The sequence below is a fragment of the Drosophila melanogaster genome, chromosome X (assembly GCF_000001215.4).
Source record: "Drosophila melanogaster chromosome X".
Classification (NCBI taxonomy): domain Eukaryota; kingdom Metazoa; phylum Arthropoda; class Insecta; order Diptera; family Drosophilidae; genus Drosophila; species Drosophila melanogaster.
Window position 1 is genome coordinate 14,932,043 of NC_004354.4, and position 26,343 is coordinate 14,958,385.

The following is a 26,343-nucleotide window of genomic DNA, read 5'->3' on the forward strand; positions in this document are numbered from 1 at the left end:
TACAGATTGCCGCTGAGGTGGCTGCACCACTGGCCAAAACCGATGAGATTGTCCTAATTGGCGGCAACGATAATATAACCAACGATGTGACTCGCTTGGTGGCCCAGCTACCGCCATCGATCAACGCCTTGACCGGAGTGGATTTGTCCAAGGTTCTGTCCAAGATACCGGGGGCCAAGGCGTGAAACCTAATGGAATGGGATATCCAGGAAATGGCAATGACAACGTAACGCAGCGTAAAGGAATTGTAACCGATACAAAAACCAGATAAGGATAGACAACCGAATTAAGAAAGAGACGACAGGAAGCGACAAAATAAGATGGCGATAGTTTGCTAAAGAGGGGGCGTGCATTTGTTAGAGAGAGAAAGAGGGGAAACAGCGAAACGAACTTGAAAAACTCAAGTTTCGAAATGAAATCGAACGTGTAGCTAAATGTACTCCGATATTATAATATATTTATATATAATATATATATATATATATCTATATATATATATCTATATATATATATTTGTATATTTATATGCACACATGCAATACACACATACACTTGTCTCGTCTGTGTGGTGTCCTAGTGTGTGTGTGTGATGTTTGGCGGCGTAACAATCAAAAACAGAACACAAAAAACAACCAACGTTAATCTCAGCTAAAGTTATGCATTTCGAACGCAACATTTTGTGGCCTTTTCTCTCGAAAACGAAAAACCGATAACTATAACAAGAAATCAACGTGAAATTTGTATAACTTTAAAACGAAAACCATTTAAGCAGAGTGTTAGCTATTTATTTACTATGCTATATATACTATATACATGCAGACTTGCTATACACAAAGAGCTCTTTCAATAAACACATAGAATTATATAACAGACAGTGTTGTACAGCATATATGTATTATTTTACAGTGCTGTAGAGATCTGTATAAGTAGTCTCTCTCCATCTCCTTCTTATACAATTTCTATCTGCAACTAAAAACAAAAAAAAAAAAACAAACAAAAAGCTTACATACTTCCAGGCAAATTAAATTATACATTATTATTTTTTTAATACATAACTAACTATTTATTTGTTGATTCGTGCCTGTTTCTTTCGTTGAATTTTGTTAAACGATTACTTTTTACGGAATTGTGCCATATAAGGTGCAAACATTTTATATTTGTTTATTTTTGATTATTATACCAAATAATGCTTTGCTCGATCAATTTTATATCGCATATTGCAAAATAGTCGTATATTACTTTACAACACTGTTTTTTCGACAATTGGCGCTGCTTTACACCCCACACACACATTAACCAACACAAATGAGTTTGAATTTATGTATTATTCTCAGTGCGCAAGAAAAAATTAAGCCTAATTTCTTGTTATACAAAGCGTTTATATAATCATGTTTGCCTCGTTTAATCATTTTTTTATGTTTATTATTTATGTAACAACACATATTGAACTACGAATATGCATTTAAAATTTTTGTACTTTATTCTTATACATTTTTTTTTAGTTTATAGCAAAAGGAAAGAAAAAATAAAGAAAATAATTGAAAAAAGCTACCAAATTTTGTTATACATTAACGTCTAACTGGAATTAAACAGTTAAGCAATTAATTTAACGCTTTCATTTTGATAGAGTAATTAACCCTAATTTTTATAAGCACTTCTACCAAACACATACACACACATACACCCATTATACACAGAACACTCACACATACATTTTTTTTCTATTGTATATTAAGTCCGAGTAATTTTAATTATAATGCAGTCTGATGGAGAAAGCAAGAGAACAAGAACAACAACCAACCGAAGAACTAAAGAACTAAAATCTAAACCTAAACCTAATGTAAAATTTTGTGTATTTTGTCGTAAATAAATAAATTAAAAAATACTTATATTGATTGATATTGAAATAATGTGATTAAAACTTTAACAGCTCGCCTAACATGTATATGTTTATTTTATTGCACGATAATTCGGCCACCATAAAAACCAAGTTATTTCAACTGGTTCATTTCGTCTTTATTTTTAAACATCGTGGCATACATGGCATTTAAAGTATTGGATTTGGCATGCCGCCATCTTTCAATACGATCAACAAACAATAATCTTATGGTACTAGGCAAAAAAAAAATTGATATATGCAAATAGGGGAATATCATAGCAAAATATCGGCTGCGTCATTAAGTATAATCAAAGGTTAGAGTGCACGCATAAAGATTACACGTTATAAATACGCATATGTTAATGTTTAAGGTCTTACATATGCCTAATCTAGACTTACTAACTATGGACCAATCGAGCGACTAATCGAGACCTATGTCTAAGCATAATAGCTAAGTATTTTCGAAGTTGTAAATGCAATGTCTAAACCAGTTCCCAGGGATCAGGGGATCCAGGGCCAACATTGATGTTCCTCATATACATACATGTTCCGCGGAATGTGGCCACAAACAAATAGAGCTCTTAAATTTGGCAATAGGTTGATTGCTTTAGGACCTCCACATTTGTCTGTGTACCATTCCTGATTGAGACGAACAAAAAAAAATCACAAAAATATTTCTTAGCCTACGAAGATTCGTCCTCTGGGAACTTAATCGGAGAACTTCTCCTTGAGCTCGCGGCGCAGGATCTTGCCGGTGGGATTCTTTGGCACCTCGTCCACAAAGATCACTCCGCCCTCAAGCTTCTTGTAGTGGGCCACCCGTTCGGCCACGTAGGCGGAGATCTCCTCGGCGCTGGCTTTCTCCCCCTGACGCAGGACGACAATGGCGCGTGGTGCCTCGCCGTTGAATTCGTGGGGAATACCAAAGACGGCCGCCTCCAGAATCTTGGGGTGATCACGCAGCACTGCCTCCAATTCGGCGGGTGGCACTTGGAAACCCTTCACCTTAATCAGCTCCTTCATGCGGTCCGTGATATAGAAGAGACCGTCCTCGTCGTAGAAGGCGACGTCGCCACTGCGCAGCCAGTTGCCCGGATAGAAGGTGACCTGATTGGCCTCATCGTTGTTCAAATAACCGGCCATCACCTGGGGACCACGAACGCACAGCTCGCCAGTGGTGCGCGGACCAACGCCCTTGGCATCGCTTCCATCCAGTGGAACGATCTTGGCCTCCGTGCTGGCCGGCAGCACACCGGTCGAGGCGTACACCTTGTTGCCCTCCGGTGTTAGCAAAACCACGGGAGAAGCCTCTGTCATGCCATAGCCCTGCTTGAAGACAGTGTTCGGGAACCTGAAAAAGAACGTGCCGTAAGTTTGAGTCATCCTACAATTCCGCGATGCCAACTCACTTGTTCAGGAAGCGCTCCACATCGTGCTGACCAATTGGGGCCGCTCCACTCATCACCACCTTCAAGTGGGGCGCTGTTTCCTGCGTCAGCTTGGGATGGTTAATCATAAAGAGGGCTGCAAAAATTAATACAATAGATTAAATACATATAAGAAAGCTTTTAAAATACGATATAATCTTTTTCTTTTTAGAACATCAACAATTTTAGCCTTACTGCTCGTACCCAAATTTAAAAGATCATCTGTATCGTAAATGAATATTTTTAACTTATTTGTCATGTTAATCAAAACCGGTTTTAAATAAGCTTTTGCTTTAATTATTTCGATCGTCAAAGCGAAATTAAAAGTAGATTGGCGGCAAACAACAATAACAGCAGTCCGAAACTCAATTTGCTATCGAATATAGGTTTCCGAATTATAAGGAACGTAAACAGTTTTCATTAACACCTCCATTTTTTTTTAGATACAGCCACTATTGCTTTGACAATTAAAAAGGTCTTTATAATCTAGTAATACAATTAAGCTCTATAATACTCTTTCTACTTACCAATTGGGGGCACCAAGTTGAGGATGCTGCCCTGGTACTTGTCCAGCGACCTCATGAAGTCATCCGGCTTAAAGCACGGCATGGTGGCCAGTCGGCAGCCCTGTCCCAGTTTCGAGAGCATCACCACGGTGAGGCCGTAGATGTGAAAGAAGGGCAGGACGCCCGGCAACGTGTTCTGCGGACCCATGAGATCCAGTGGCAGGGAGGCCTGCACCTGCTCGCAATTGCTAGTGATGTTGTTGTGCGATAGCATCACACCCTTGGGCAGACCAGTGGTGCCGGAGGAGAAGGGCAGGAAGACCATATCGTCGGCGGAGGCTTCTTTGGGCGCTTTCAGATCCTCGTAACGCACATTCTGGGTGCTCGTCAGCTCGCTGAAATCGATGGCACCCTCGGGCAGGGCCTCCTCGGCACTGGTACGCACCACGGCGATGGGTATTTGCCTGCCCACCAGTTTGCTGGCCTGGCTTAGTGTGGCAAATCCGGATACCGTTCCCACCAGGAACTTGGCTCCGCTAAAGGTCAATTGCCTGGCGATCTCATCTGCAATCGGAAATGTGACGATCAGTGAGACGGTCTTTCGACTTTGGAACCACAAAATACAGATGCCACCACATAAAGACCCCCAGATAAGGAGCCTTTGACGCACTCAAGAGTCACCAATAAACAATGTACAGCGATGGTCACGCAAATAGGTATAATAATTGTTCGCCTAATTAACTGCATCGCATTTACACTTTAATATGCTCTTAACTTTTATGAAGGATTTACGGTGGGCAATCATGATAACTACACACAACTTTGTTCTCACAAATTTCGAATGCGCTAAGTAATTAAAAAATAAGTCGCCGTTTCAGTGCATTTTAAGGGGTCATTTGAAGAAGATACCTTGAAAGCTTTTAGCAGGTTAAAGAACACTGATTTCATTTACAATAGCCACTTAAAACCTTCATAGATCACACAACTCTGATGGTCTTTCTGAACTAAATAAATATTGCTAAATATTGCTTTAGAAAACACTATCACTGTTATCTGTCATTGTTCACACATGAACACGAATATATTTAAAGACTTACAATTTTGGGCTCCGTTCATATCTTATGTAAATGAATCGAGAGCGATAAATTATATTTAGGATTTTGTTATCTAAGGCGACATGGGTGCATTGCTCAAAAACATGTAATTTAAGTGCACACTACATGAGTCAGTCACTTGAGATCGTTCCCCGCCTCCTAAAATAGTCCCTTAGTGGGAGACCACAGATAAGGTCCTCGCCGCTCAAGATAGGCAGATGTGCCCGAGCGTGGGACCTCGATAAGGCGGGGACTATTTACGTAGGCCTCTGCGTAGGCCATTTACTTTAAGATGCGATTCTCATGTCACCTATTTAAACCGAAGATATTTCCAAATAAAATCAGTTTCTTACAAAAACTCAACGAGTAAAGTCTTCTTATTTGGGATTTTACATTTGGTCAATCGAGCCTTTAATCGACTCTGCAGTTTCCCCCTACCAAAGGTAAGGAACTCAGAGAAAGGCCAGCTCCTTTAAGCATCTTACAGCTAAAGGTAGCAAAAATAAGTGACTCTTGTTTCCCCCTACCAAAGGTAAGGAACAGAGTATAAATATAAAAAGCAAAAGATACAAAAGAATCTTTTATGTTTTAAAACAAGCACCTTATAGTCTATAGCTAAAGGTTGCTTTGTGTACCATTATAAATTGTGGTAAGGCGTGCTTGAGGCCATACATCAGCAATTGTGAAATTAAAAAGTGCATAACAAAAGTGCCTTATAAATGCTCTAATAGCATTAAATCAGCTCATAAATAGAGTGCAGTGTATATGCCATAAGAGCATAAATTAAATAAAAAGTGCCTGAAAACAGTGCCTTATAAATGCTCTAATAGCATTAAATCAGCTCATAAATAGAGTGCAGTGTATATGCCATAAGAGCATAAATTAAATAAAAAGTGCCTGAAAACAGTGCCTTATAAATGCTCTAATAGCATTAAATCAGCTCATAAATAGAGTGCAGTGTATATGCCAAAAGAGCATAAATGCCGAAATAAATGGCTAAAAAACAAAAAATCTGACTGGACTACAAAAATAATAAAACGTGCCAAAAAAAAAAAAATCATCTTTAAACATCGACGGAGCCTTAAAGAAGAGAAGGAAGTCAAATTCAAAGGAGCCTCTACCAGCAGCAGAAGCAGCAACAACAGCAGCAGCAGAAGCAGCAACAGCAGTAGCAACAGCAGCAACAACAGCAGCAACAGCAGCAGCAACAACAACGACATCAGCTAAGTCAAAACAAGAATTTTCTGTTTATCCAAACACACATATATATATAAATACATATAAAATACATATACACGTACTATATATATTAAGAAATTACAAAAAATTTTCAAAATGATGTCAGAAAAGACTATTCAATTCCTTAAGAAGCAGTCCGAAATTATTTTGGAAATTAGAAAGTTGGAAGTAAAACCAACATTAACAGATGTAGAAATTCTAAAATTAAATGAGCTTCAAAAATGTTTCATTGCTAATCATAGCAATTTGTTAAAGATCGGCGTTGTCGATCATGAATATTTTAACGCGAAGCAGTATGATTTAATAATGATGGTGTTAGAAAAAATTAAAAATAAAAATGAAAAAATTAAGGGCGAGTCGGTAGAAAACACTTTCCCTAAATCAAACACTGTCCCTAAATCAAACCCTCCCCCTACATTAAACCTTGAAATGCGTGGTCACCCTGAAAAAGAGGGTATAGCACAAAACAACGCTTTAAAAGTAGAGCAGGCATTTCGTAATAATGTTGGCCAATTTCGAGTATATCTAGAAGATACGTCTAAACTAATAGACAGTAGTCCAGATTTCCTTAAAATAAGGAAAAATAAAATTGAATTTTTATGGCATAAAATAGATAACCTGATTGAACAGGTGAATAGTCATTTTGAGAGTTCGCTATTCGAAGAAGAAATTAGCGAACTTGAATTTGACAAACAAAATATTCTTACAGCCATTAATAGTCGACTCAGTGGCACAATAAATAAAGCTGAAATGTCGACGGTTGTTAAGGCGGAGGAGTTACCAACCCTGCCTAAAATACAGATTCCCACCTTCTTTGGTGATTCCAAAGAATGGGATCTTTTTAATGAACTCTTTACAGAGCTCATACATGTGAGAGAGGATCTCAGTCCTTCTCTCAAATTTAATTATCTAAAGTCAGCATTAAAAGGAGAAGCCAGAAATGTGGTTACTCATTTACTGCTCGGCTCTGGAGAAAATTATGAAGCCACTTGGGAGTTTTTGACCAAGCGATATGAGAATAAAAGAAACATATTCTCAGATCATATGAATAGGCTTATGGATATGCCAAATTTAAATTTAGAATCCAATAAGCAAATAAAGACATTTATTGACACGATTAACGAGTCAATTTATATTATAAAATTAAAGGCACAATTACCAGAAGATGTGGATGCAATTTTCGCTCACATAATTCTTCGGAAATTCAATAAAGAATCACTCAATTTATATGAAAGCCATGTTAAAAAGACAAAAGAAATACAGGCACTTTCTGATGTCATGGACTTTTTAGAGCAAAGGCTCAATTCTATATCATCATTCTCACAGGAAGTAAAACCTGTAAAGAAAATGATTAATAATAACAAGAATAAAAATTATAGTGACAATTGTGCATATTGCAAACTACCAGGGCATTATTTAATTCAATGCCATAAATTTAAAATAATGAATCCAGCAGAACGGTCTGACTGGGTAAGAAAAAATGGGATTTGCCTAAGATGTCTGAGGCATCCGTTTGGTAAAAAATGTATAAGCGAGCAGCTTTGTTCGACTTGTCGTAAACCTCACCACACGTTACTTCACTTTGCAGGTCATAATCCAGAAAAAGTGAATACGTGTAGAACAACAGGTCAAGCCTTGTTGGCCACGGCCTTGATTCAAGTAAAGTCGAGGTATGGAGGCTTTGAACAATTAAGAGCATTGATTGATAGTGGCTCTCAAAGCACAATTATTTCAGAAGAGTCTGCACAGATTCTAAAATTGAAAAAATTTCGGTCTCATACTGAAATAAGTGGAGTATCTTCCACAGGAACGTGCATCTCCAAGCACAAAGCGGTTATTTCGATAAGAAATTCTCCGAAAAATTTAGAAATTGAAGCAATTATTCTCCCAAAACTTATGAAGGCACTTCCAGTCAACACGATTAATGTTGATCAGAAAAAATGGAAGAACTTTAAATTAGCCGACCCCGATTTTAATAAACCGGGTCGCATTGATTTAATCATTGGAGCAGACGTATATACTCACATTCTGCAAAATGGAGTTATAAAAATAGACGGTCTCCTTGGGCAAAAAACTGATTTCGGGTGGATAGTTTCTGGATGTAAAAAATCCAAAGGAAAAGAAACCATTGTAGCCACAACAATAGAAATAAAAGAGTTAGATCGCTACTGGGAAGTGGAAGAAGAAGAAAAAGATGATATCGAGTCTGAAATCTGTGAAAATAAATTTATCAAAACGACAAAAAAAGATTCAGATGGGCGATACATTGTGTCAATTCCATTCAAGGAGGATGTCACCTTAGGAGATTCAAAGAAACAAGCGATAGCTCGTTACATGAATCTGGAGAAAAAACTAAAAAGAAATGAAAAACTTAAGGTTGACTACACTAAATTCATGAATGAATACATGGATTTAGGACACATGATTGAAGTGAGTGATGAAGGCAAATATTTTTTACCGCACCAGGCAGTGATTAGAGATTCAAGCCTTACGACCAAATTGAGAGTAGTTTTTGATGCTTCAGCAAAAACTACGAATAACAAAAGTTTGAACGACATAATGTGGGTTGGGCCACGAGTTCAAAAAGATATTTTTGACATTATTATTAAATGGAGAAAATGGGAATTTGTTGTTTCGGCAGACATTGAAAAGATGTACCGACAAATTAAAATAGATAATAATGATCAAAAATATCAATATATTTTATGGAGAAATTCTCCAAAAGAAAAAATTAAAACATATAAATTAACCACAGTCACTTACGGAACTGCATCTGCACCATATTTGGCTACCAGGGTTCTGGTAGATATTGCAGATAAATGTAAAAACCAAGTTATTAGTGCAATAATTAGGAATGATTTCTATATGGATGACCTAATGACTGGAGCTGATTCGGTAGAAGAAGCTAATAAATTAATAACATTAATTCCCCATGAATTGCAGAAAGTTGGATTCAACTTAAGGAAATGGATTTCCAACAATTCCAAAATATTAACCACTGTGGAGGACACAGGGGACAATAAGGTTCTCAATATTATCGAAAATGAATGTGTTAAAACTTTAGGACTAAAATGGGAACCTCAAAAGGATTTATTTAAGTTCAGCGTAAATTGTAATGATGAATCAAAAAATATAAATAAGCGCGTTGTGTTATCAACGCTAGCAAAAATATTTGATCCGTTAGGATGGTTGGCACCAGTCACGGTTTCAGGAAAACTTTTTATTCAAAAACTTTGGATAAATAAAAGTGAATGGGATCAGGAATTATCCATAGAAGATAAAAATTATTGGGAAAAATATAAAGAAAATTTATTATTGTTAGAGAATATTCGAATCCCAAGGTGGATTAATTCAAACAGTTCTTCAGTCATTCAGATTCACGGATTTGCGGACGCCTCCGAAAAAGCATATGCTGCAGTAGTCTATGCTAAAGTAGGACCTCATGTTAATATAATAGCTAGCAAAAGTAGAGTCAACCCTATAAAAAATAGGAAGACAATTCCCAAACTCGAGCTGTGTGCAGCTCACCTGCTTAGTGAATTAATCCAAAGACTAAAAGGATCAATTGACAATATAATGGAGATCTATGCTTGGAGTGATTCCACGATTACCTTAGCATGGATTAACAGTGGTCAAAGTAAGATCAAATTTATAAAAAGAAGAACGGATGACATTCGGAAATTAAAAAATACTGAATGGAATCATGTTAAGTCAGAGGATAATCCAGCAGATTTAGCATCCAGGGGAGTGGATTCTAACCAGTTGATCAACTGTGATTTTTGGTGGAAAGGTCCGAAATGGCTAGCAGACCCAAAAGAACTTTGGCCTCGGCAGCAGTCTGTAGAAGAACCTGTCTTAATAAATACGGTATTAAATGACAAAATAGATGATCCTATTTACGAATTAATAGAAAGGTATTCCAGTATAGAAAAACTTATACGTATAATAGCATACATAAATAGATTCGTGCAGATGAAAACAAGAAATAAAGCCTATTCATCAATTATTTCAGTAAAGGAGATAAGAATAGCGGAAACAGTTGTTATTAAGAAACAACAAGAATACCAGTTTAGGCAAGAGATAAAGTGCCTTAAAATCAAAAAGGAAATCAAGACAAATAATAAAATATTGTCATTGAATCCATTTTTGGACAAGGATGGGGTTCTAAGAGTTGGAGGAAGATTGCAAAATTCCAATGCAGAATTTAATGTTAAACATCCAATCATTTTAGAAAAATGCCACCTAACAAGCTTATTAATAAAAAATGCTCATAAGGAAACATTGCATGGAGGGATAAACCTAATGCGAAACTATATCCAAAGAAAGTATTGGATTTTCGGGTTGAAAAATTCGTTGAAAAAGTATTTAAGAGAATGTGTAACGTGTGCAAGGTATAAACAAAATACAGCTCAGCAAATAATGGGTAACTTGCCAAAATATAGAGTGACGATGACATTCCCGTTTCTTAATACTGGAATAGATTACGCAGGTCCTTATTATGTTAAATGTTCAAAAAATCGTGGCCAAAAAACATTTAAAGGATACGTTGCTGTATTCGTTTGCATGGCCACCAAAGCCATACACTTAGAAATGGTAAGCGATCTAACTTCAGACGCATTTTTAGCAGCACTCAGAAGATTTATTGCTAGACGGGGAAAATGTTCCAATATCTATTCAGACAACGGAACAAATTTTGTAGGAGCTGCAAGAAAATTAGATCAAGAGTTATTTAATGCAATACAAGAAAATATAACGATTGCAGCGCAGCTTGAAAAGGACAGGATTGATTGGCATTTTATTCCCCCGGCAGGACCTCACTTCGGAGGTATTTGGGAAGCTGGAGTTAAGTCAATGAAATACCATTTAAAGCGTATAATCGGCGACACTATTTTGACTTACGAAGAAATGTCAACTCTTTTATGTCAAATAGAAGCATGCTTAAATTCAAGGCCATTATACACTATAGTTAGTGAGAAGGACCAACAAGAAGTTTTAACACCAGGTCATTTTTTAATTGGAAGACCACCTTTAGAAATAGTCGAACCAATGGAAGATGAAAAAATCGGAAATTTGGATAGGTGGAGACTTATCCAAAAAATGAAGAAAGATTTCTGGGTTAAGTGGAAAAGTGAATATTTGCATACGCTCCAGCAAAGGAATAAATGGAAAAAGGAAATTCCTAATATAGAAGAAGGGCAAATAGTTTTATTAAAGGATGAGAATTGTCATCCTGCAAGATGGCCTTTAGGAAAGGTGGAAAAGGTGCATAAGGGGAATGATGATAAGGTCCGAGTGGCTAAAGTAAAGATGCAGGAAGGATATATCACTAGACCCATTACTAAAATTTGTCCCTTGGAAGGAATAAAGTCTGTTGACAAAAATGAGGCTGACCAAGAGCCAAAAAGACGAACTAGAGCGACATCGGGAATGTCCAAGATCGGAATCATTATGGCAATGTTGTTGTTTGTGTTAAGTTGTCAAGTTTCTAGCGCATTACCTAAAGATATAGCACCAAGATATTCTATAGACAAAATAAATAAAACCTCAGCAATATATCTAGACCCGCTAGGAGATGTTGAGATTGTGAGTACTTCTTGGAATTTGGTTATCTATTATAAAATGGATCCATATTTTAAAATGTTAACAAAGGGTAATGCGCTTATACAAAGTATGAGGAAAGTTTGCGAAAGACTTCATAGCTTTGAAGAGCAATGTAGTCTAGTCTTAGATAATATGCAAAGTCAGTTATCGGAACTTGAAGAAAACAATAAATTGTTTATGATACAGTCTAGATCTAGAAGCAAGCGTGCTCCTTTCGAATTTATGGGTTCCTTGTATCATATTTTATTTGGTATAATGGATGAAGATGATAGAGAGCAATTAGAAGAAAATATGAAGAATTTGTTAGATAACCAGAACAACCTTGATAAACTAATTCAAAAACAAACATCTGTGGTTGATTCAACTTCTAATCTATTAAAGAGAACAACAGAAGATGTTAACTCCAATTTTAGAAGTATGCAAATAAGAATTGAGAACATGACAGAAGTTCTTAAAGAAAATTATTATGTTTATAAGGAATCAATAAAATTCTTTATGATTACGAAACAGCTACACTCATTGATTGAAGAAGGCGAAAAAATTCAAGCAGGCATTATAAGCCTGTTGATTGATATTAATCACGGTAGGCTAAATACAAATATTCTCAGGCCAAATCAGCTTAAAAAAGAAATTGCCAAAATTCAGCAGAGTCTTTCGGAGAACCTAGTAATTCCAGGAAAACGGTCAGGTACGGAACTTAAGGAGGTGTATACACTGTTAACAGCCAGGGGTTTATTCATCGACGATAAATTGATCATTAGTGCAAAAGTGCCTCTGTTTAGCAGGCATCCATCCAAATTGTTCAGGCTTATTCCGGTGCCAATTCGAAATGAAGATCGGATAATAATGGTGCATACAACGTCCGAATATTTAATTTATAATTTTGAGATAGATTCCTATCACATAATGACGGAAGCCACATTAAATCAATGTCAGAAATGGCAACTAAATAAGAGAATATGCAAAGGAAGTTGGCCCTGGAATTCAGCGAATGATAATGCATGTGAGATTCAGCCTCTAAAGCCAGATAAAGCGGCGAACTGCATCTATAAAACAGTAGTCGACTCTAAAAGTTACTGGGTAGAGTTAGAAAAGAAAAGTAGTTGGTTGTTTAAGGTTCCTGCGAATTCAAAAGTCCGTCTGCAATGTACTGGCTCTCAAATTGAATTGTTTGATTTGCCTCAGCAAGGAGTTTTAAGCATTGCGCCATATTGTACGGCAAGAACCGACGATAAAATTCTAGTTGCCCACCATAACATTCAGTCCGAAAGTGAAGAATTATTATCAACACCTTATATAGGAGAAGTTAGTGAAGCGCCGAAGATTATTTGGGATCCGCTGAAACTATCAATATTAAATCATACTGAGGAATTTGAACGATTGAATAATGAAATTATATTTATGAAAGAGAACCATCAAAAATTGAAAGATTTACATTTCCATCATATTTCCGGACATGCTGGATTAATTATTGCTTTAATACTAATGATAGTATTAATAATATATTTCATACGGAAATGTGCTGTGCAACAAAGAATGCAAGCAATAACCTTTGCAGGTCCGTTGCCAGTACTATAAATATCAATAGTAAATAAACAATAAAATAATATAACAAATAAAAATATACAGTCCACTATATCGTTGTTTAATAGAAAATGTACTTCTACATAGAAAAAGCAAAATGTTTAAAATAAGTTAATTGAGTACAAATTGTTGAATTAAAAATAATATAAACCATAATTGTAATCCAATAAAATTAAAAGCCAGAAAAACTAGGCCCATTGAAATCTTAGTTGCAAAATAAATGAACATATATCAAATAAATACAGTCCACTACTGTTATAAATGCAACTAATATACTAATGTACATCTCAGCTTTGCTGGCCCTTTGGCAGAATGTTCACACATGAACACGAATATATTTAAAGACTTACAATTTTGGGCTCCGTTCATATCTTATGTAAATGAATCGAGAGCGATAAATTATATTTAGGATTTTGTTATCTAAGGCGACATGGGTGCATTGCTCAAAAACATGTAATTTAAGTGCACACTACATGAGTCAGTCACTTGAGATCGTTCCCCGCCTCCTAAAATAGTCCCTTAGTGGGAGACCACAGATAAGGTCCTCGCCGCTCAAGATAGGCAGATGTGCCCGAGCGTGGGACCTCGATAAGGCGGGGACTATTTACGTAGGCCTCTGCGTAGGCCATTTACTTTAAGATGCGATTCTCATGTCACCTATTTAAACCGAAGATATTTCCAAATAAAATCAGTTTCTTACAAAAACTCAACGAGTAAAGTCTTCTTATTTGGGATTTTACAGTCATTCTGTTTAGGAATTGCTTTTCTTTTCTACTTTGCTAACAATTTGAATAAATTGTTTTTAAAATTTTAATATTACTGCGAACATCGTTGTAGAGCCGGCATTTTCAGAACAAAACAAATTATGGGCACAAAACCCCTTGGATTGCAAACTTACCCGGCGTGTAGACGGGATTCACTGTGGTCACCGTCAGTCCCGCCTCAATGGCGCCCAATGTGGCAATGGGATACTCGGGAAGATTCGGCAGACAGATGGCCAAAACGTCGGGCTTTTGGAGATTGAATTTGGTCTGCAGACGAACGGCAAAAGCGGCGCTGGCATCACGCATTTGAGCGAAAGTGTACTGCCGATCGGTGATCACACAAACCTAAAATAAATAACATACAGAATAATTTATATTAATATTTAAAGGAAGTAGTTCATTTACAGTGCACAGCTCTATCTCGATTGTATAAATATATGCTAACCGGGCAAATATGCAGATAACGATAAATCAAAATCAAGCAAAGCCTGGGAAAAACCAAATGGGCGGCACTCCAATCTTATCTAAAGAATGCTTCAAGTGGACTCATATGTTTGGATTATATGTTTATGGTAGATCTAGTGTATAGTGTAGCCAAAGTATTGAACAGGTGTCTGAATCACTATGGTGAAATTAGGCGTAACAAATATACCCCCTATACACTGTTGCCACTGATATGGGTTAAATCATTTACCACCTAAATAGCAATAGAATAATAAATGTTTCCATTGCGATAAGATAATCCATTCTCGCCCAATTCAAATGACAATGTTTAATTTATCTAAGCTAGTGTGGCATTTTATCAGCACAAGTTTGGCTAGCTATTAAATAGATTAAAAGTGGTGCCTTTGAGATTTATCCAAGGTCAGTACGTAGTGATGATCTGGATTTTTGAAGTTCAACCCTTGATATCAGTTCCCAAATGATCCTTCCTTTTTTTCCCTGTCCAGGGCCTTTCGCTGGCCTTGACTTCTCGTGGGACTGACCTCAAAACCGGTTTGCAGCGCTAAGGTGAAGGTTGTTTGAAGCAAATTTTGCGAGTACCAGCTAAATGGGTGTGGGCCTAATGAGAAAGGGGGGGGTGGTGGCTCACTGATTGGGGGATTGTCCGCCTAAATTTGCGCAGTCGGAAATCGCATTCGGTTAAAAATAAGCATTATAAATAGCCGCGCCGCCAACAAGTTGCTCAAATTGAAGAAAACAACCCACAAACGAGGCAAACACACAACTTGACATCATAATGAATAAATAAGCGAGTAAAAAATAAGAGAATCATTTCGTGCATTTGCCATGTATATGTAGATTTGCACCCCTCTAAAATCGCCGAGCAACCCCCCCCCCCTCCCACGGGGGTCCATCGAAAACCGCTTCGCTTGGCTTCAGTCGGTTGGACGGTCCAAAGTTCAGTGGGGCAAAGTACAAAGTCTGCAAAGTCTAAACGAGTCAGCCCCTCTCACACTATCTGTCTCGCTCTCTCCCTGTCCCTCTACCTCTCTCGCTCTTGTCACCTACTATGCAGCGTTTGTTGACTTTTGAGCGGCGAAGAACTGCCCCGAAAGTCTTGTTGATTTTAGAAAAAGTAGCTAAGAAATAGCTGAAAGTATCTCAGATTGTGGCTGCTCTTATCTTAGAGATACTTTTTAGAGATATTTTTTGTCTTTCAATAATGAAACATGACAAATTAAGCATATATTTTATAAGTTTGTATGGTCATTAACAAACAAACTAACAATAGTTTCATGGAGAATATCAGAATTTTCTCTACATATAGATTTAAATAAATAAATACCCCGTGCGTGACTATTTAATAGCCAAATTACCAACATATGATGGCAATTTGGAACGCAGAGAAAATATATCGTACACAAAAAATACAGAGGAGGCTGGACTGCTGACGTCGGCCAGCAACAAAAGCAACAAAAATCAAAACAAAGCCATCAAAATTATCAAGACAAAAAAAAAAAAAAACATAGCCCCCGGCGCAAATAAGTCCGAGGCAATTAAAAGCGCATTATATGAACACATCAAGTATTTTCGGGGCTCGATTCAGGGCGACAAACACACTTGAGCGAGTGGAAATTGATAAAAAAAAATTGAGTGATTGCACCAATGAATCATCATACTATATTGCATTCCTCAAACGCGTAAACAGTCAATTTAAAAGCCAAGCAATTCAAAGTGGCAATCGAAACCATTTACAAGTTATTTCTTAGAAATTTTGTTGACTTAAAGAAAGAAAACGAGAACTAGAAAGAAATGCACGTAAACAATAATTCTGATATCAAATGAATTCTATTCCCATTGCTGAATGCACATATATATGTACATAGATAGCTCTTGAAATTCAAGTATTAAATGCACTTTGTTATTTGTTACACAGGAATAATAACATAAATATTTGCACGAAATGCAAGTGCCTTATATTAACTGGAACAATAGCTGATCTGTCTTACGAAAAATCTGAAATATAATGATGATACGACTAAAACGTTATCTTATCTAGAAGAAACCCTTGGGATAAGTAAATTATTTCTTCTCCATCGCTGTGTAAACAATTCTCACTAATCATGGGGGCGCAGTAGCTAGTCTAGTGGGCGTGGCAGTGGGTGGAAACAAAAGGCGAACTTTGTACTTTTAATTGCATTTTATTCAACAATTGGCTCGGGCCTCTGGTTACGCCTCAAAAAAAAAAAAAAAAACGGCCATGTGGGCGATTACTACTCGGTTATATCAGACCTCAACGTCTCCTATATTGCACAAATGATGGCAATAAATTTCAATGAAAACAGTTTGCACTTTGATTTGCACAGGCACTATATACACACATATATGTGTCTAGTTACACGACGAAAAGTGAAAAGTGTAAACAATTGGCGAAGGTCGCCTGGGGATCGTGTAGGGGCTTACATTACGGTTATGCAAGTGGGTATAAAATGACATCGGCTACTCGTTTATCCCGTTGACAATAGCTGGACGCGATTCATTTAATCGCGAGATTTGCTTATCAGAAATCCCGGGCAATTTGCCCCAACCGCTTGACTTGCGCCCACTGAGCCATGGATGCGAAATCCGGAACGAGGAATCGGAATCGAAATACCATAGCATTCCGGAAGGGAACAACGATAGTGCGTGGTAGTAGTTGCCCCTGGAGAGGCCGGCCTTTTGGCCGTAATAGTGAGGCCTGTTTACTACATTTCACTTTCGCTCTTATCAACGGACCTTATCAGCACAACCCGTCATTAGCAATGTCCGATAAGGGGACCGATGGCGAACCGGGGGTCTTAATGACCCAAATACTGCCATAGACTCCACCTAGACCCTCCCTATCTGGCTGATAAGTAGTAGTGATAAGTCATGGTTGTACAAACGTGAATGTATCTGCGACCACGGGGGGGATTGTGATGGAGGATACAAAGATACAAAGTTCGGCAAATCACCACCAATCGGCACCATTGCAAAATATTGTAGCAATCGCAACACACAGACAGACGGCGAATGCCAGCGCCCGTATAAATATCACTTTATATATATATATATATATATATAGACGTAGGTTCAGGTTCAATAAACCGCTATAAACAAACAAAGAATTTCTGAGCGGCGCCTACGACAACGAATGCAACAATTTCGATTGGGTGAATTTATGATTCGATTGGGTTTACGGGTGGCTTTAATTGGGCTCGGGCTTACGTTCACGTTTACGTTTATGTTGGGCCCATTCAAGTGGTAAATTCGATTTTAATTGCCGATTGGAGAAATGATTAAGTGACATTCTTCAATGTGTTGTTGCGTTCTCTGGGATGCGGTATTGTCATTGCGTTTTAGATGTCTGGTTTACAACAAATGGGTTCTTTGTAGAAATGCCTTTAAACATCTATAAATATTTGAGATTTATAATCGATCAAGATCATTACATATCGGCACTTTCCTGCGAAAACACTTGTGTACACATATTTGTTATTATGTTTATGAAATTGTACTAAGCTTAGGAACCTTAACAACTCCGGACATTTGGTATCGATTGTCAAATGGACTTAGTTTCAGGAACCCTTGGATACTCAAGAGTTAAGCTTCTTTCTTAGGTGGCAATAAGACCAGAAACTACTTCAGGGAATTACTTTATGAATTGCGCTTCTCTAATCACTTAAATCACTTTCAATCATTGATCACTGATCACTTACCGCTGCAGTGCGTCGCTCCCACTTTTTGAAGTCGCGCCACACGTACTCATGCAGCGGTACGTTGGGAATGGTGACGGGGTCAAAGGGCGAGGTCTTGTAGTAGCCGTCCTCGGGGCTGTAGTGCAGAAACTTGTCCGTCTCGCTGACGCTCTGCGTCCGCTCCCGCTGGGCGCTGGCGGTACTGGTGGTCCGCTGGCGCCGGTTCGTCGTGATGGAGCGCGTTGCGGCGCTACCAAATGCGGTAGCGCTGCGCATGCGCAGCAGTTGAGCGGCTGGGTTCATGGCTGGATTTGAATATCACGCGGTTATACGATCAGTTTAGAACAGAGTTTGGGTATTCCTTATGGAGCTGGCTCTTCGAGATGCGATCAATCAAGTGTTACTGCTGCTGCAACACGTCTGCTGCTGTCGAGTGTTGAGACACGACTGGCGACGCCGTGCGGCGCTGAGAGAAGTAATACCGCTGCTGCTGCTCACAAACAAAGCAACGCCAACAAAAACACGATCGCGTTGGCGGTGCGCGATATTGCTCTCTCTTTCGTGCATACACTGAAAATAAATGATAAATAAAACTAATTTTGATTGCGGATTTAATTACTGATCTATGATCTAGCAATTTATTAATAAGATGTACAAATTCAAATGATCGTGGGTCATCATTTAAACAAAAAAATTTAATCACTTAGATTGATCGAAAGCTCTCTAGAAACCATAAATAATAAATATTTTTAAACTGTAAGCCAACCGGAATAGTTAATTTCTACAATCGACATATGTGAGCGTACCTTGGTTGATATATGCAATTTCCTCAGTGTATATGCAGCTTTGCTCTTTTTGGGCCTTCTTCGGAATGCACTCTCTCACTTATCCGCTCTTACTCTCAGCAGACTGCAACTGTAAATTGTAAAGGGAAACGATCTGTCAAAAATATAATGCTACTTAAAATGATCTCAAATTGATAAGGAAACTGAAAAAAAGAAGTATAAATATCAATAATAAATATACTTGTACTATCTTGAAATATTTTTATAACCACTCCGTTAGTCATTTGATATACACACACACTCGAAAGGAAGCCCTTTAAGTTGTCACGTTGTTCCTTCGGAAAGTGTAGGTACCAACGTACATATAATTACACCTTTAGTTGCCATTATTAACACTTGAAACATTTACAATTGAAGAGGCTGTTTTGAATTCTTTCCAGTGCACCACTTGAGGCAACTCCCGTACACAGTGGCTGTGAAGTGCTAGACTTGCCTTCCCACGCACCTTCCCCTCCTTGAGAACTCTTTCGCCACCCGTGCCTTATCGTTATCGCGATGCAGTGGCTTCTTGATGTCTACACATCAAGACTTCCTCCAGGCCTTCCCCGCGCTTATCACTAGAATTTCGGTATGGCGAGCCGTCGATGAAGCCGTCGATATGTTAGTATGGCGTTGAACCTTGAACACTGACTCAAGAACCGCTAATCCCGTTGGAACACCTGAACTGCAATGAATCGGATTCCATTTACTCATAGAGTAGAGGTTTGCACATTATTTGCTGGCCAGATGGAAAATAATAGTTTGTTATGAATGTTTTAGCTTATTTAATAAGTACCTATTTCTTATGAAGGTGGGTACATTTTCCGCTTACCCCCTAAAAAGACATTTCTTTAGGGTGATAATAGCTTCTTGGAGCATCATCCAGATTTTGGTAGAAGTGGAATATCTGGTGCAGAAATAAATGACCTTGAAGGGTAATTTAAACCTGATGTTTTCAATAGCATTGCACTTCCTTTCTGGAACTAAAACTTAAACATTAACCAGTGCATTCACCCTCTTGGTAAACTCAACACTCTGTTGCCACACGTTTCACCAGCTGGGGAAAATTCTGCGTTTGAAATGGACACTTGTGAGACGGCAATGCTATTCACGGTTTTTTATAAATATATATGTACATACATATATCTCATGTATGCAACGTAAGCGGAACTCAAGGCCAAAAAAGAGGCCCTCTACCTTTCTCCTCCCTCGACCACTCAAACACTCTTGCAAAGCGAGCTCTATGCAAATGAGTGCTCTCTTTCTCTTACATCGATCGCGTTACAGTTGCATTTGCATTGAGAGAAATTAAATGAAAAGGAGAGAGTTACAGTGGGCCTGATATCCAGTTTTATACAGTATAGCATATAGTTTGGTATTATATAGATGTGGGATACTTGTTATTCAATAGTTGATTGCATTTCGAACTTATCTTATGTACACTCGCATGTAATGTGCTTTTTTTATTCGCATAACATTTCAAACAGCATTTTTAATGCACCACACACACTATATCTCGCTCTTGCTCTGCCCCCCGCCCACATCTACAGTTGAGCTCACAATTATAGCACCACAGGCTTATTAATTGTGAATATTGAAAGTATAATGGCTAATTAAATTAGTAAACGTGCTATAATGGATCACTAATGTATTATCTGTTAAGTTTGGTATAACCAGTCTTAAATATAAATCATGTTTCTATGATAGAGATCTTCGAAATGTTAACGTTTCGGATCATTTTTTTTTTTAAATAAAGCGTAAAGAACTACGTGGGGCTTTAAAGGTTATTTTAAAAACTAAATGATAAGATCTACTTATGTAAATAATAAAAGATACTGACTTCGTTTGTCTCAACTTTCTCTTGAGACTTATAAAGAAGCCCAACGATCAATAAGTAATTTCTGTGTAATGCCAAGAGAAGATTTTATGATATTTTGCGTACAGATGTTGGATATGCTAAAAGTTCGAACTAGCCTGTGCGGGAGCATGCAAAATGTGTGCGTTTCGCGCAAACGAGTCGTCGTACTTTCTTGGTGCTGTTTTGTGTTGAACTTTGGACCCTGGCTCAGCCCCCTTCCCCTTATGACCGTTGAAAGCGGGACCAAAACAAACTCCAAAATGTTTATCTCAGCAAACCAGTTTTTCTCAACTTCATTAAGACGGTTGCATGTGAGTTTTTGGCTTCGTTTTTCGTTGCTTTTTTGTTTTATTATTATACGTCTGTTTTTCTTTTCATTTGCTGCAGCTCCAACTTGTTTATCTTGGCTATTTTCGAGCTTGGTTATGGGTGGGATTTAGATTTCAGAGGTGAACCCAACAGCCTTTTCAGTTGTTTTATCAGTTTTTAGTGGGGGGATTTGCCACAGGTTACAGTTTTTCGTCTATCACTCACGCAAACACCTGCGCACTAATTCGGTAATCTGTTGTGCTCAGTGTTCGCTGGGGAACTGCCACCAACTTGATGCTCTGTCCTAAAAAAAGGGTGCCGTGGAGCGCGGAGGTGGCGGGTCTGAACGTCTTTGCAACGTGCTCTCTTGAAAAGAGAGGTAGATGGTGAGCGAACACGCTGCTTGCGGGGGTGGGTTTAGACATCAGTAATGGTTATTTAGCCATTTTTTTTTTAATTCTATATTTTTATTTTTATTTTATAACAAATATTTAATAGATAGATAGAAAGTGACAGTATTACATTTTGTCATATTTCATGATTCCTAAAATCATGTTTAGTACCAATATTAATCATTACATATTATTAAATGGGTTTTTTAACCTCAAAAAGAAGCTTTCAATTCCTATTTAAAACAGATCTATTTATTAAGTTCCTCTAAGCCTAAGTTGTTCTTTAGGATAAAATGTGATCCATAAAGCTTAAAAACCAAAAGCTTTATAACAATTGAAGCGTTAATAACAATGTTGCACATGTGCGCTACCTGTTGGTCAATTGCCATTACTCGGCACAACATCCAGGTGGCGCTGTTTTTGTTAAATAATTAATTTTTTTTATTACATTTTGTTAATATGAGAAAAATACAGTACGACGTAAAATGTAGTTAAATATTATTTTCACTTATTTTGACAATTTATGGGGCATATCTTTCCATTGACCACCAAACAACATCCTGATAACCGTAAAATTCGATCAGTTGCCTGAGAGTCGACCGCACAGAAAGGACACAGTACAAGTTGATAACCGGGATCAAAGTCTTGAACAAGAAGCCGTTGCCTATAGTCCTGTTCACTAAGGCATCTGACAGCACCAATAATATATCGATGGATGTAATGGTGGCATAAATCACAAACCATGGACCAATGTAATGCGGCTTGAGCTGGATTCAAATAATGTTTACAATATATTAATGGAATTCAAAGAAGTTTTTGAATAGATATCGTTTTTTTTTTTTTTGTATATGATATTTTTAGTACTCACGGTGGCCAAGGCGTATAGCAGTATTGTCCACGCCGTTAACATTAAAATGCATCCGATGATACGAAAGCGGCGCAATTGCTTGTATTTGAAATTCTTTACCTTCCTTAGCCGATGCGACTTCTTCAGATGCGCCTTCTTGAACAAAATGCTTATGAATTCTAGACAATTGTGAGTCTGTGTTGAGATAGGTGTAATAAATGCACATCTGAAATATAAAGCAATTTGCATATACGCACCGATCCAATGATACTAATGCCCAGAGCATAGTAGAACATGAGGGGGAATATCTGCTCGGAGAACCAAAACAATCTGCCTGCACGCTGATTGTTCGCATCGAAATTAGGCGGGAACTTCCAGATGGAGTATGTTCTGCAGGTGGGTAAGGGTATATCCATATACCTGTGCGCAATGTAGCATAGCACATCACTGAGACACCTTTTGGTATACATGGCGAACTCAGCTAAAGTTTGTACAAATCAATTTTCAATCACAAAAGATGCCTGAAAAATGAGTACAAAATTTTGGTGCAAAGGGAAATGGACTGACTGACTGACTGAAGGGTGACGAATAAAAAATGGAAAAGATTAGATCATTAAAACGTGGCCAACTACTCTCTCTGACGACTATATCATTTTTCCAGTGAATGGAGCTCTTTAAATTCGCCCAGTTTATTTATTTGAAAATCGATAGGAATCGTGTTTCTTTGCCATTTAACCGTTTTTGCCATACGTGCTGATATATCGATACTAACGTGAGTAGCGCCACCTAGCGGGTGGGTAGAACGCTGCACACCATCGATGATTGTCAATGTGAAAGTAACGGTACAATCGGCAGCGACATCGATGTTTTCCCAGCTCTAGCAGCGCGCAACTCACTCGTAGTCGACTTTTAGGTGCGTAGTCGCGAAAAACTATGAAGACGCAACTCTCGCGTCGAGCGGTCCTCAGAATCCGGGATTCGTCCTCCAGTTCGAAAATCCAGCAAATAAATCCAGCATTTTGTGTGCGCCAATCGAATACGATTTTTTTTTATTTTTTTTTCGCCTGAAATATTTTGAAAATTACAACAGTGTAAACGGTGGGAGGGGGTGGTGGTGTGGCGAGAGGGGATTTATGGAAGGGGGAAGTGGGGGCGCCGCGCACGTGTCGACGTCGCAGTAGGCGTCGCAGTCGGCAATTGTTGCACGCTGCTGATCCTACGCGTTTCTCGTTTCATGTTCTTTCTTGTTTGTTGTGTGCTTCTTCGTGTCCCGTTAATTGTTGTTTCTTCTTCTTGTCCTCCTCCACCACCACCTTCACCTACGCTGCTCAACTGCAGTGCAAAGTGAAACGCGAAGAACGCGTTGCAGAATAATCACATCGCAAATACGGCGAAGGCAGGAAAAATTGAAAAGAATTGAAGAATCCAGCGAAAACCAGTGAAGAATCGGAATCAAAGAAAGTATCGGAATCAGCGGAATAACACTAAAAATAAACATACTTATATATATATTAAACATATATATACATATATGTATATATATTTAACCACCATTTAAAAGCAATCAAAAAGCAACTAAACAAACAACAAAAAGCAACAAAAGGTAATCACAAAAGGCTAGGACGAAATATTGTGTAATAAACTTGAATTTCTTTTACTTGCCGCAAAGAAATGGGGAAAAAAATAAAATGAAATAATATATAGAAAAGGAAGCTAGCGAAAGGGGAAGAGTGAGCGAGAAGGCGGCATAAACACACTTCTAATTGTAATTGTTGTCTTTTGTCGTTCTGCCGGCGTCGCTGTCGGCGCTAAAACTTTTTCCTGGCGGCGCAAAAGAGACAGCGCGAACGGCGAAGTTTTGCCCGAAAGAAAATGTAAGGAAAAGCAAAGAAAATTGAAATGAGCAGGGAGCCAGGAGTCGGAGTCGTGGAAAAATGGAACATAATAAGTTAAATTTGCGTGCTCTTGGTTTTCCGTCGATTCATGCTTCGTTTTTTCATTATTTATTTATTCAGTTTTGCGCTGGTTCCTTATTGTTTTCTTAATTTCTTGATGTTTTTCCAGCTATTTCCTACTCCCCGTCATTGAATGTGTGTCAGCCAACAGAAAATGAAATGCGCAATTATGTCAGCAAGCAAATAAAGCGAAAAAAGTTTTAGCAACTACATCAATTGCTTGTTTTTCAAGTGCAACCAACACACAAGCACTCACACACACGCACACACAACGCACTTTGCGGTTGCATAAGTGTCAAACGCAACACACGCTTACAGTTTGACAGTAATTGCGCTCAGAAGTTCAAAAGACAACAAAATACGTTTATTTTTGTGGGAAAATGAAGTCTGTATTATTTAATCAGTGCACTTATGCCCATGTGGCAACTTAATCTAGCTGCAGTGAGAAAAAGAAAACGGTCCTTGAGCAGAACACCAAATAAGTGTGCTATAAATATAGTTTTTACGAATTTCAGATATGCAGTGCGCCTATGCAATACGAATTTAACTTTGCTGCCAACTGAATTTGAAGGAGTATTTGTATTGTATTTCCGGTGCTCGCAGAGCAAAAGGGTATATTCGATTCGTATATGTTTAAGTGATAAAAGTTTCAATGTAAAGGTGAAAAAGAGTGCAAATGTGGGTGGCCTGCGTTAGTTGACATCCGTACAAGATTGATATTGATGCCCTTTACACCCACACAGGCGCAACATTACAAACGCTCCCAAACGCACACACTTACATATGTATACTCTCACAGACACACACATACTGTGAGTCACAGCAACAGGAAACGGGTGAAACTACTTAAATATTTAAAGCATTTGATGCCGAAAGGAGAGGGGGCGATAAACAGAGCGAGACGGAGAGGGGGAAAATTGAATGGGTCGGCCCACTTTTTGCGCCTGGAAGTATGCAAACAATGCCAAATGGCACCAGCACAGAAATGCCGAGTAAATCTTGAGAGCAAGTTTTCCGCCCGCCGAAGAAAACGCGAAAAACCCACAGCCAGGAGAAAATAAAAGAACAACCAAATTCACGAGAAGAGCCCAACAATTTTGTCACGCATGTGTGGCTACAAGTGTGTGTGTGTGTGTGTGTGCCTGAGCGTGCGTGTGTGTTTGTGGGCCAAATGAAAAGAGCCAAAACATTAAAAATGTACCAGCAACCACAACAACACAAATGACAAAAATAACAAGAATAACGGGAATAGCACAGGAAAAGTCCAAGCTGACGGGCGCCGCAATTTGCTGTCAACATAAAATAAATAAAATAAAATAAAAAGAACAAGAAGCAATACCCACACACACACACACGCACATATGTATATGGCCAGTGTGTATGTGTATATATCTTGTTTATAAATCTTTTGTACACTTTTGGCAGTTGACTTTTAGCGCCGACTGTTCCCATTTTCCCATGTTTTCGCATTTTCACGTTCTTTGTAATTTTCAATTTTACTTTGCGCATATTTAATAGCACAAATCGTAAATTAGATTCGCCACACATACATATAGTCCTATTTGTGCACTGAACGCAAAATATGCAGCCTTTAACGGAATAAAATTAAATATACATATATTCTAAGCGATTTATTTTGCAAACTCATTATGATCAATATTTAATTTACATACAATTTTCATACAATTCAGTTAAATATCGAAATTATCTAGAATCTCCAATTTCTATCAGTGTCTTTTCCCTAGCTCCCACTTTTATTACCCAAAAGTTAATGAAGTGTAAGTGTTGTGGAAGGGAAAGGCCCTAGGAATATCCTGCCTAATCAATCAAGCGGCACCAATAAGCCTTTAAACAGATTTGCAAATTTAAAGCATTACGTACTGTGCACGAGCATTTGAATGGTT

The 26,343-nt window shown here is 38.0% G+C and overlaps 4 protein-coding genes and 1 long non-coding RNA gene across 25 annotated transcripts in view, besides 2 other annotated features; 2 read left to right on the forward strand and 3 right to left on the reverse strand.

Annotated features, from left to right (window-relative positions):
• Window positions 1–1,904, forward strand: part of Flo2 (Flotillin 2) — a 94,571-nt gene extending 92,667 nt beyond the window's left edge. For 8 of the 12 annotated variants that reach the window (NM_167416.3, NM_167417.3, NM_167415.3 and 5 more), the window contains one exon: window positions 6–1,541. In NM_167416.3, the coding sequence (NP_727798.1) occupies window positions 6–185 (180 nt within the window). In that variant the 3' untranslated portion in view covers window positions 186–1,541. Of the gene's footprint in view, window positions 1–5 lie in introns of all 12 variants that reach the window. The other 4 variants (NM_001272623.2, NM_167419.2, NM_001272624.2 and 1 more) reach the window with 3 other exon arrangements.
• On the reverse strand, window positions 1,628–21,490 carry pdgy (pudgy). 4 transcript variants are annotated; one of them, NM_001201661.2, is made up of 8 exons: window positions 19,875–19,967; window positions 19,580–19,763; window positions 19,061–19,169; window positions 18,276–18,824; window positions 14,229–14,439; window positions 3,834–4,376; window positions 3,289–3,403; window positions 1,628–3,230 (listed from the first exon to the last, which is right to left on the reverse strand). In NM_001201661.2, the coding sequence occupies exons 4-8, from the start codon at window positions 18,555–18,557 to the stop codon at window positions 2,588–2,590; spliced, it is 1,794 nt and encodes a 597-aa protein (NP_001188590.1). In that variant the 5' UTR covers window positions 18,558–18,824; window positions 19,061–19,169; window positions 19,580–19,763; window positions 19,875–19,967; the 3' UTR covers window positions 1,628–2,587. The 4 variants fall into 4 exon arrangements, with proteins under 4 accessions (NP_001188590.1, NP_001285257.1, NP_001245673.1 ...); NM_001298328.1 differs by lacking the exons at window positions 19,580–19,763; window positions 19,875–19,967 and adding an exon at window positions 21,471–21,490 and having other exon boundaries at window positions 1,998–3,230; NM_001258744.1 differs by lacking the exon at window positions 19,875–19,967 and having other exon boundaries at window positions 1,998–3,230; window positions 19,533–19,752.
• Window positions 4,873–14,071: a mobile genetic element.
• lncRNA:CR44831 (long non-coding RNA:CR44831) lies at window positions 20,303–21,655 on the reverse strand. Its single transcript, NR_123907.1, has one exon. It is a non-coding gene; the product is annotated as a long non-coding RNA:CR44831 (long non-coding RNA).
• Window positions 21,656–22,080: 425 nt separating this feature from the next.
• Window positions 22,081–23,058, reverse strand: CG9030 (uncharacterized protein). The gene is made up of 3 exons (NM_167422.3): window positions 22,742–23,058; window positions 22,506–22,679; window positions 22,081–22,404 (listed from the first exon to the last, which is right to left on the reverse strand). The coding sequence occupies exons 1-3, from the start codon at window positions 22,952–22,954 to the stop codon at window positions 22,159–22,161; spliced, it is 633 nt and encodes a 210-aa protein (NP_727815.2). The 5' UTR covers window positions 22,955–23,058; the 3' UTR covers window positions 22,081–22,158.
• Window positions 23,059–23,434: 376 nt separating this feature from the next.
• eag (ether a go-go) overlaps window positions 23,435–26,343 on the forward strand; it is a 54,513-nt gene continuing 51,604 nt past the window's right edge. For all 7 annotated transcript variants that reach the window (NM_001042810.3, NM_078603.4, NM_001272629.1 and 4 more), the window contains exons 1-2: window positions 23,435–23,507; window positions 23,823–24,087. The gene's annotated coding sequence lies outside the window, so the exon portion shown is untranslated. The remainder of the gene's footprint in view (window positions 23,508–23,822; window positions 24,088–26,343) is intronic.
• Window positions 24,820–24,879: a mobile genetic element.

Excerpts from the sequence above, each read along its gene's own strand:
- CG9030 (NM_167422.3), bottom strand. The coding sequence starts at position 22,954 with ATGTATACCAAAAGGTGTCTCAGTGATGTGCTATGCTACATTGCGCAC. Across the intron at positions 22,680-22,741 it reads GCATTAGTATCATTGGATCG|ACTCACAATTGTCTAGAATT; the intron begins GTGCGTATATGC and ends ATCTCAACACAG. Across the intron at positions 22,405-22,505 it reads TGCTATACGCCTTGGCCACC|CTCAAGCCGCATTACATTGG; the intron begins GTGAGTACTAAA and ends ATTTGAATCCAG.
- pdgy (NM_001201661.2), bottom strand. The coding sequence starts at position 18,557 with ATGAACCCAGCCGCTCAACTGCTGCGCATGCGCAGCGCTACCGCATTT. Across the intron at positions 4,377-14,228 it reads GAATCCCGTCTACACGCCGG|ATGAGATCGCCAGGCAATTG; the intron begins GTAAGTTTGCAA and ends TTCCGATTGCAG. Across the intron at positions 3,404-3,833 it reads CAACTTGGTGCCCCCAATTG|CCCTCTTTATGATTAACCAT; the intron begins GTAAGTAGAAAG and ends TAATTTTTGCAG.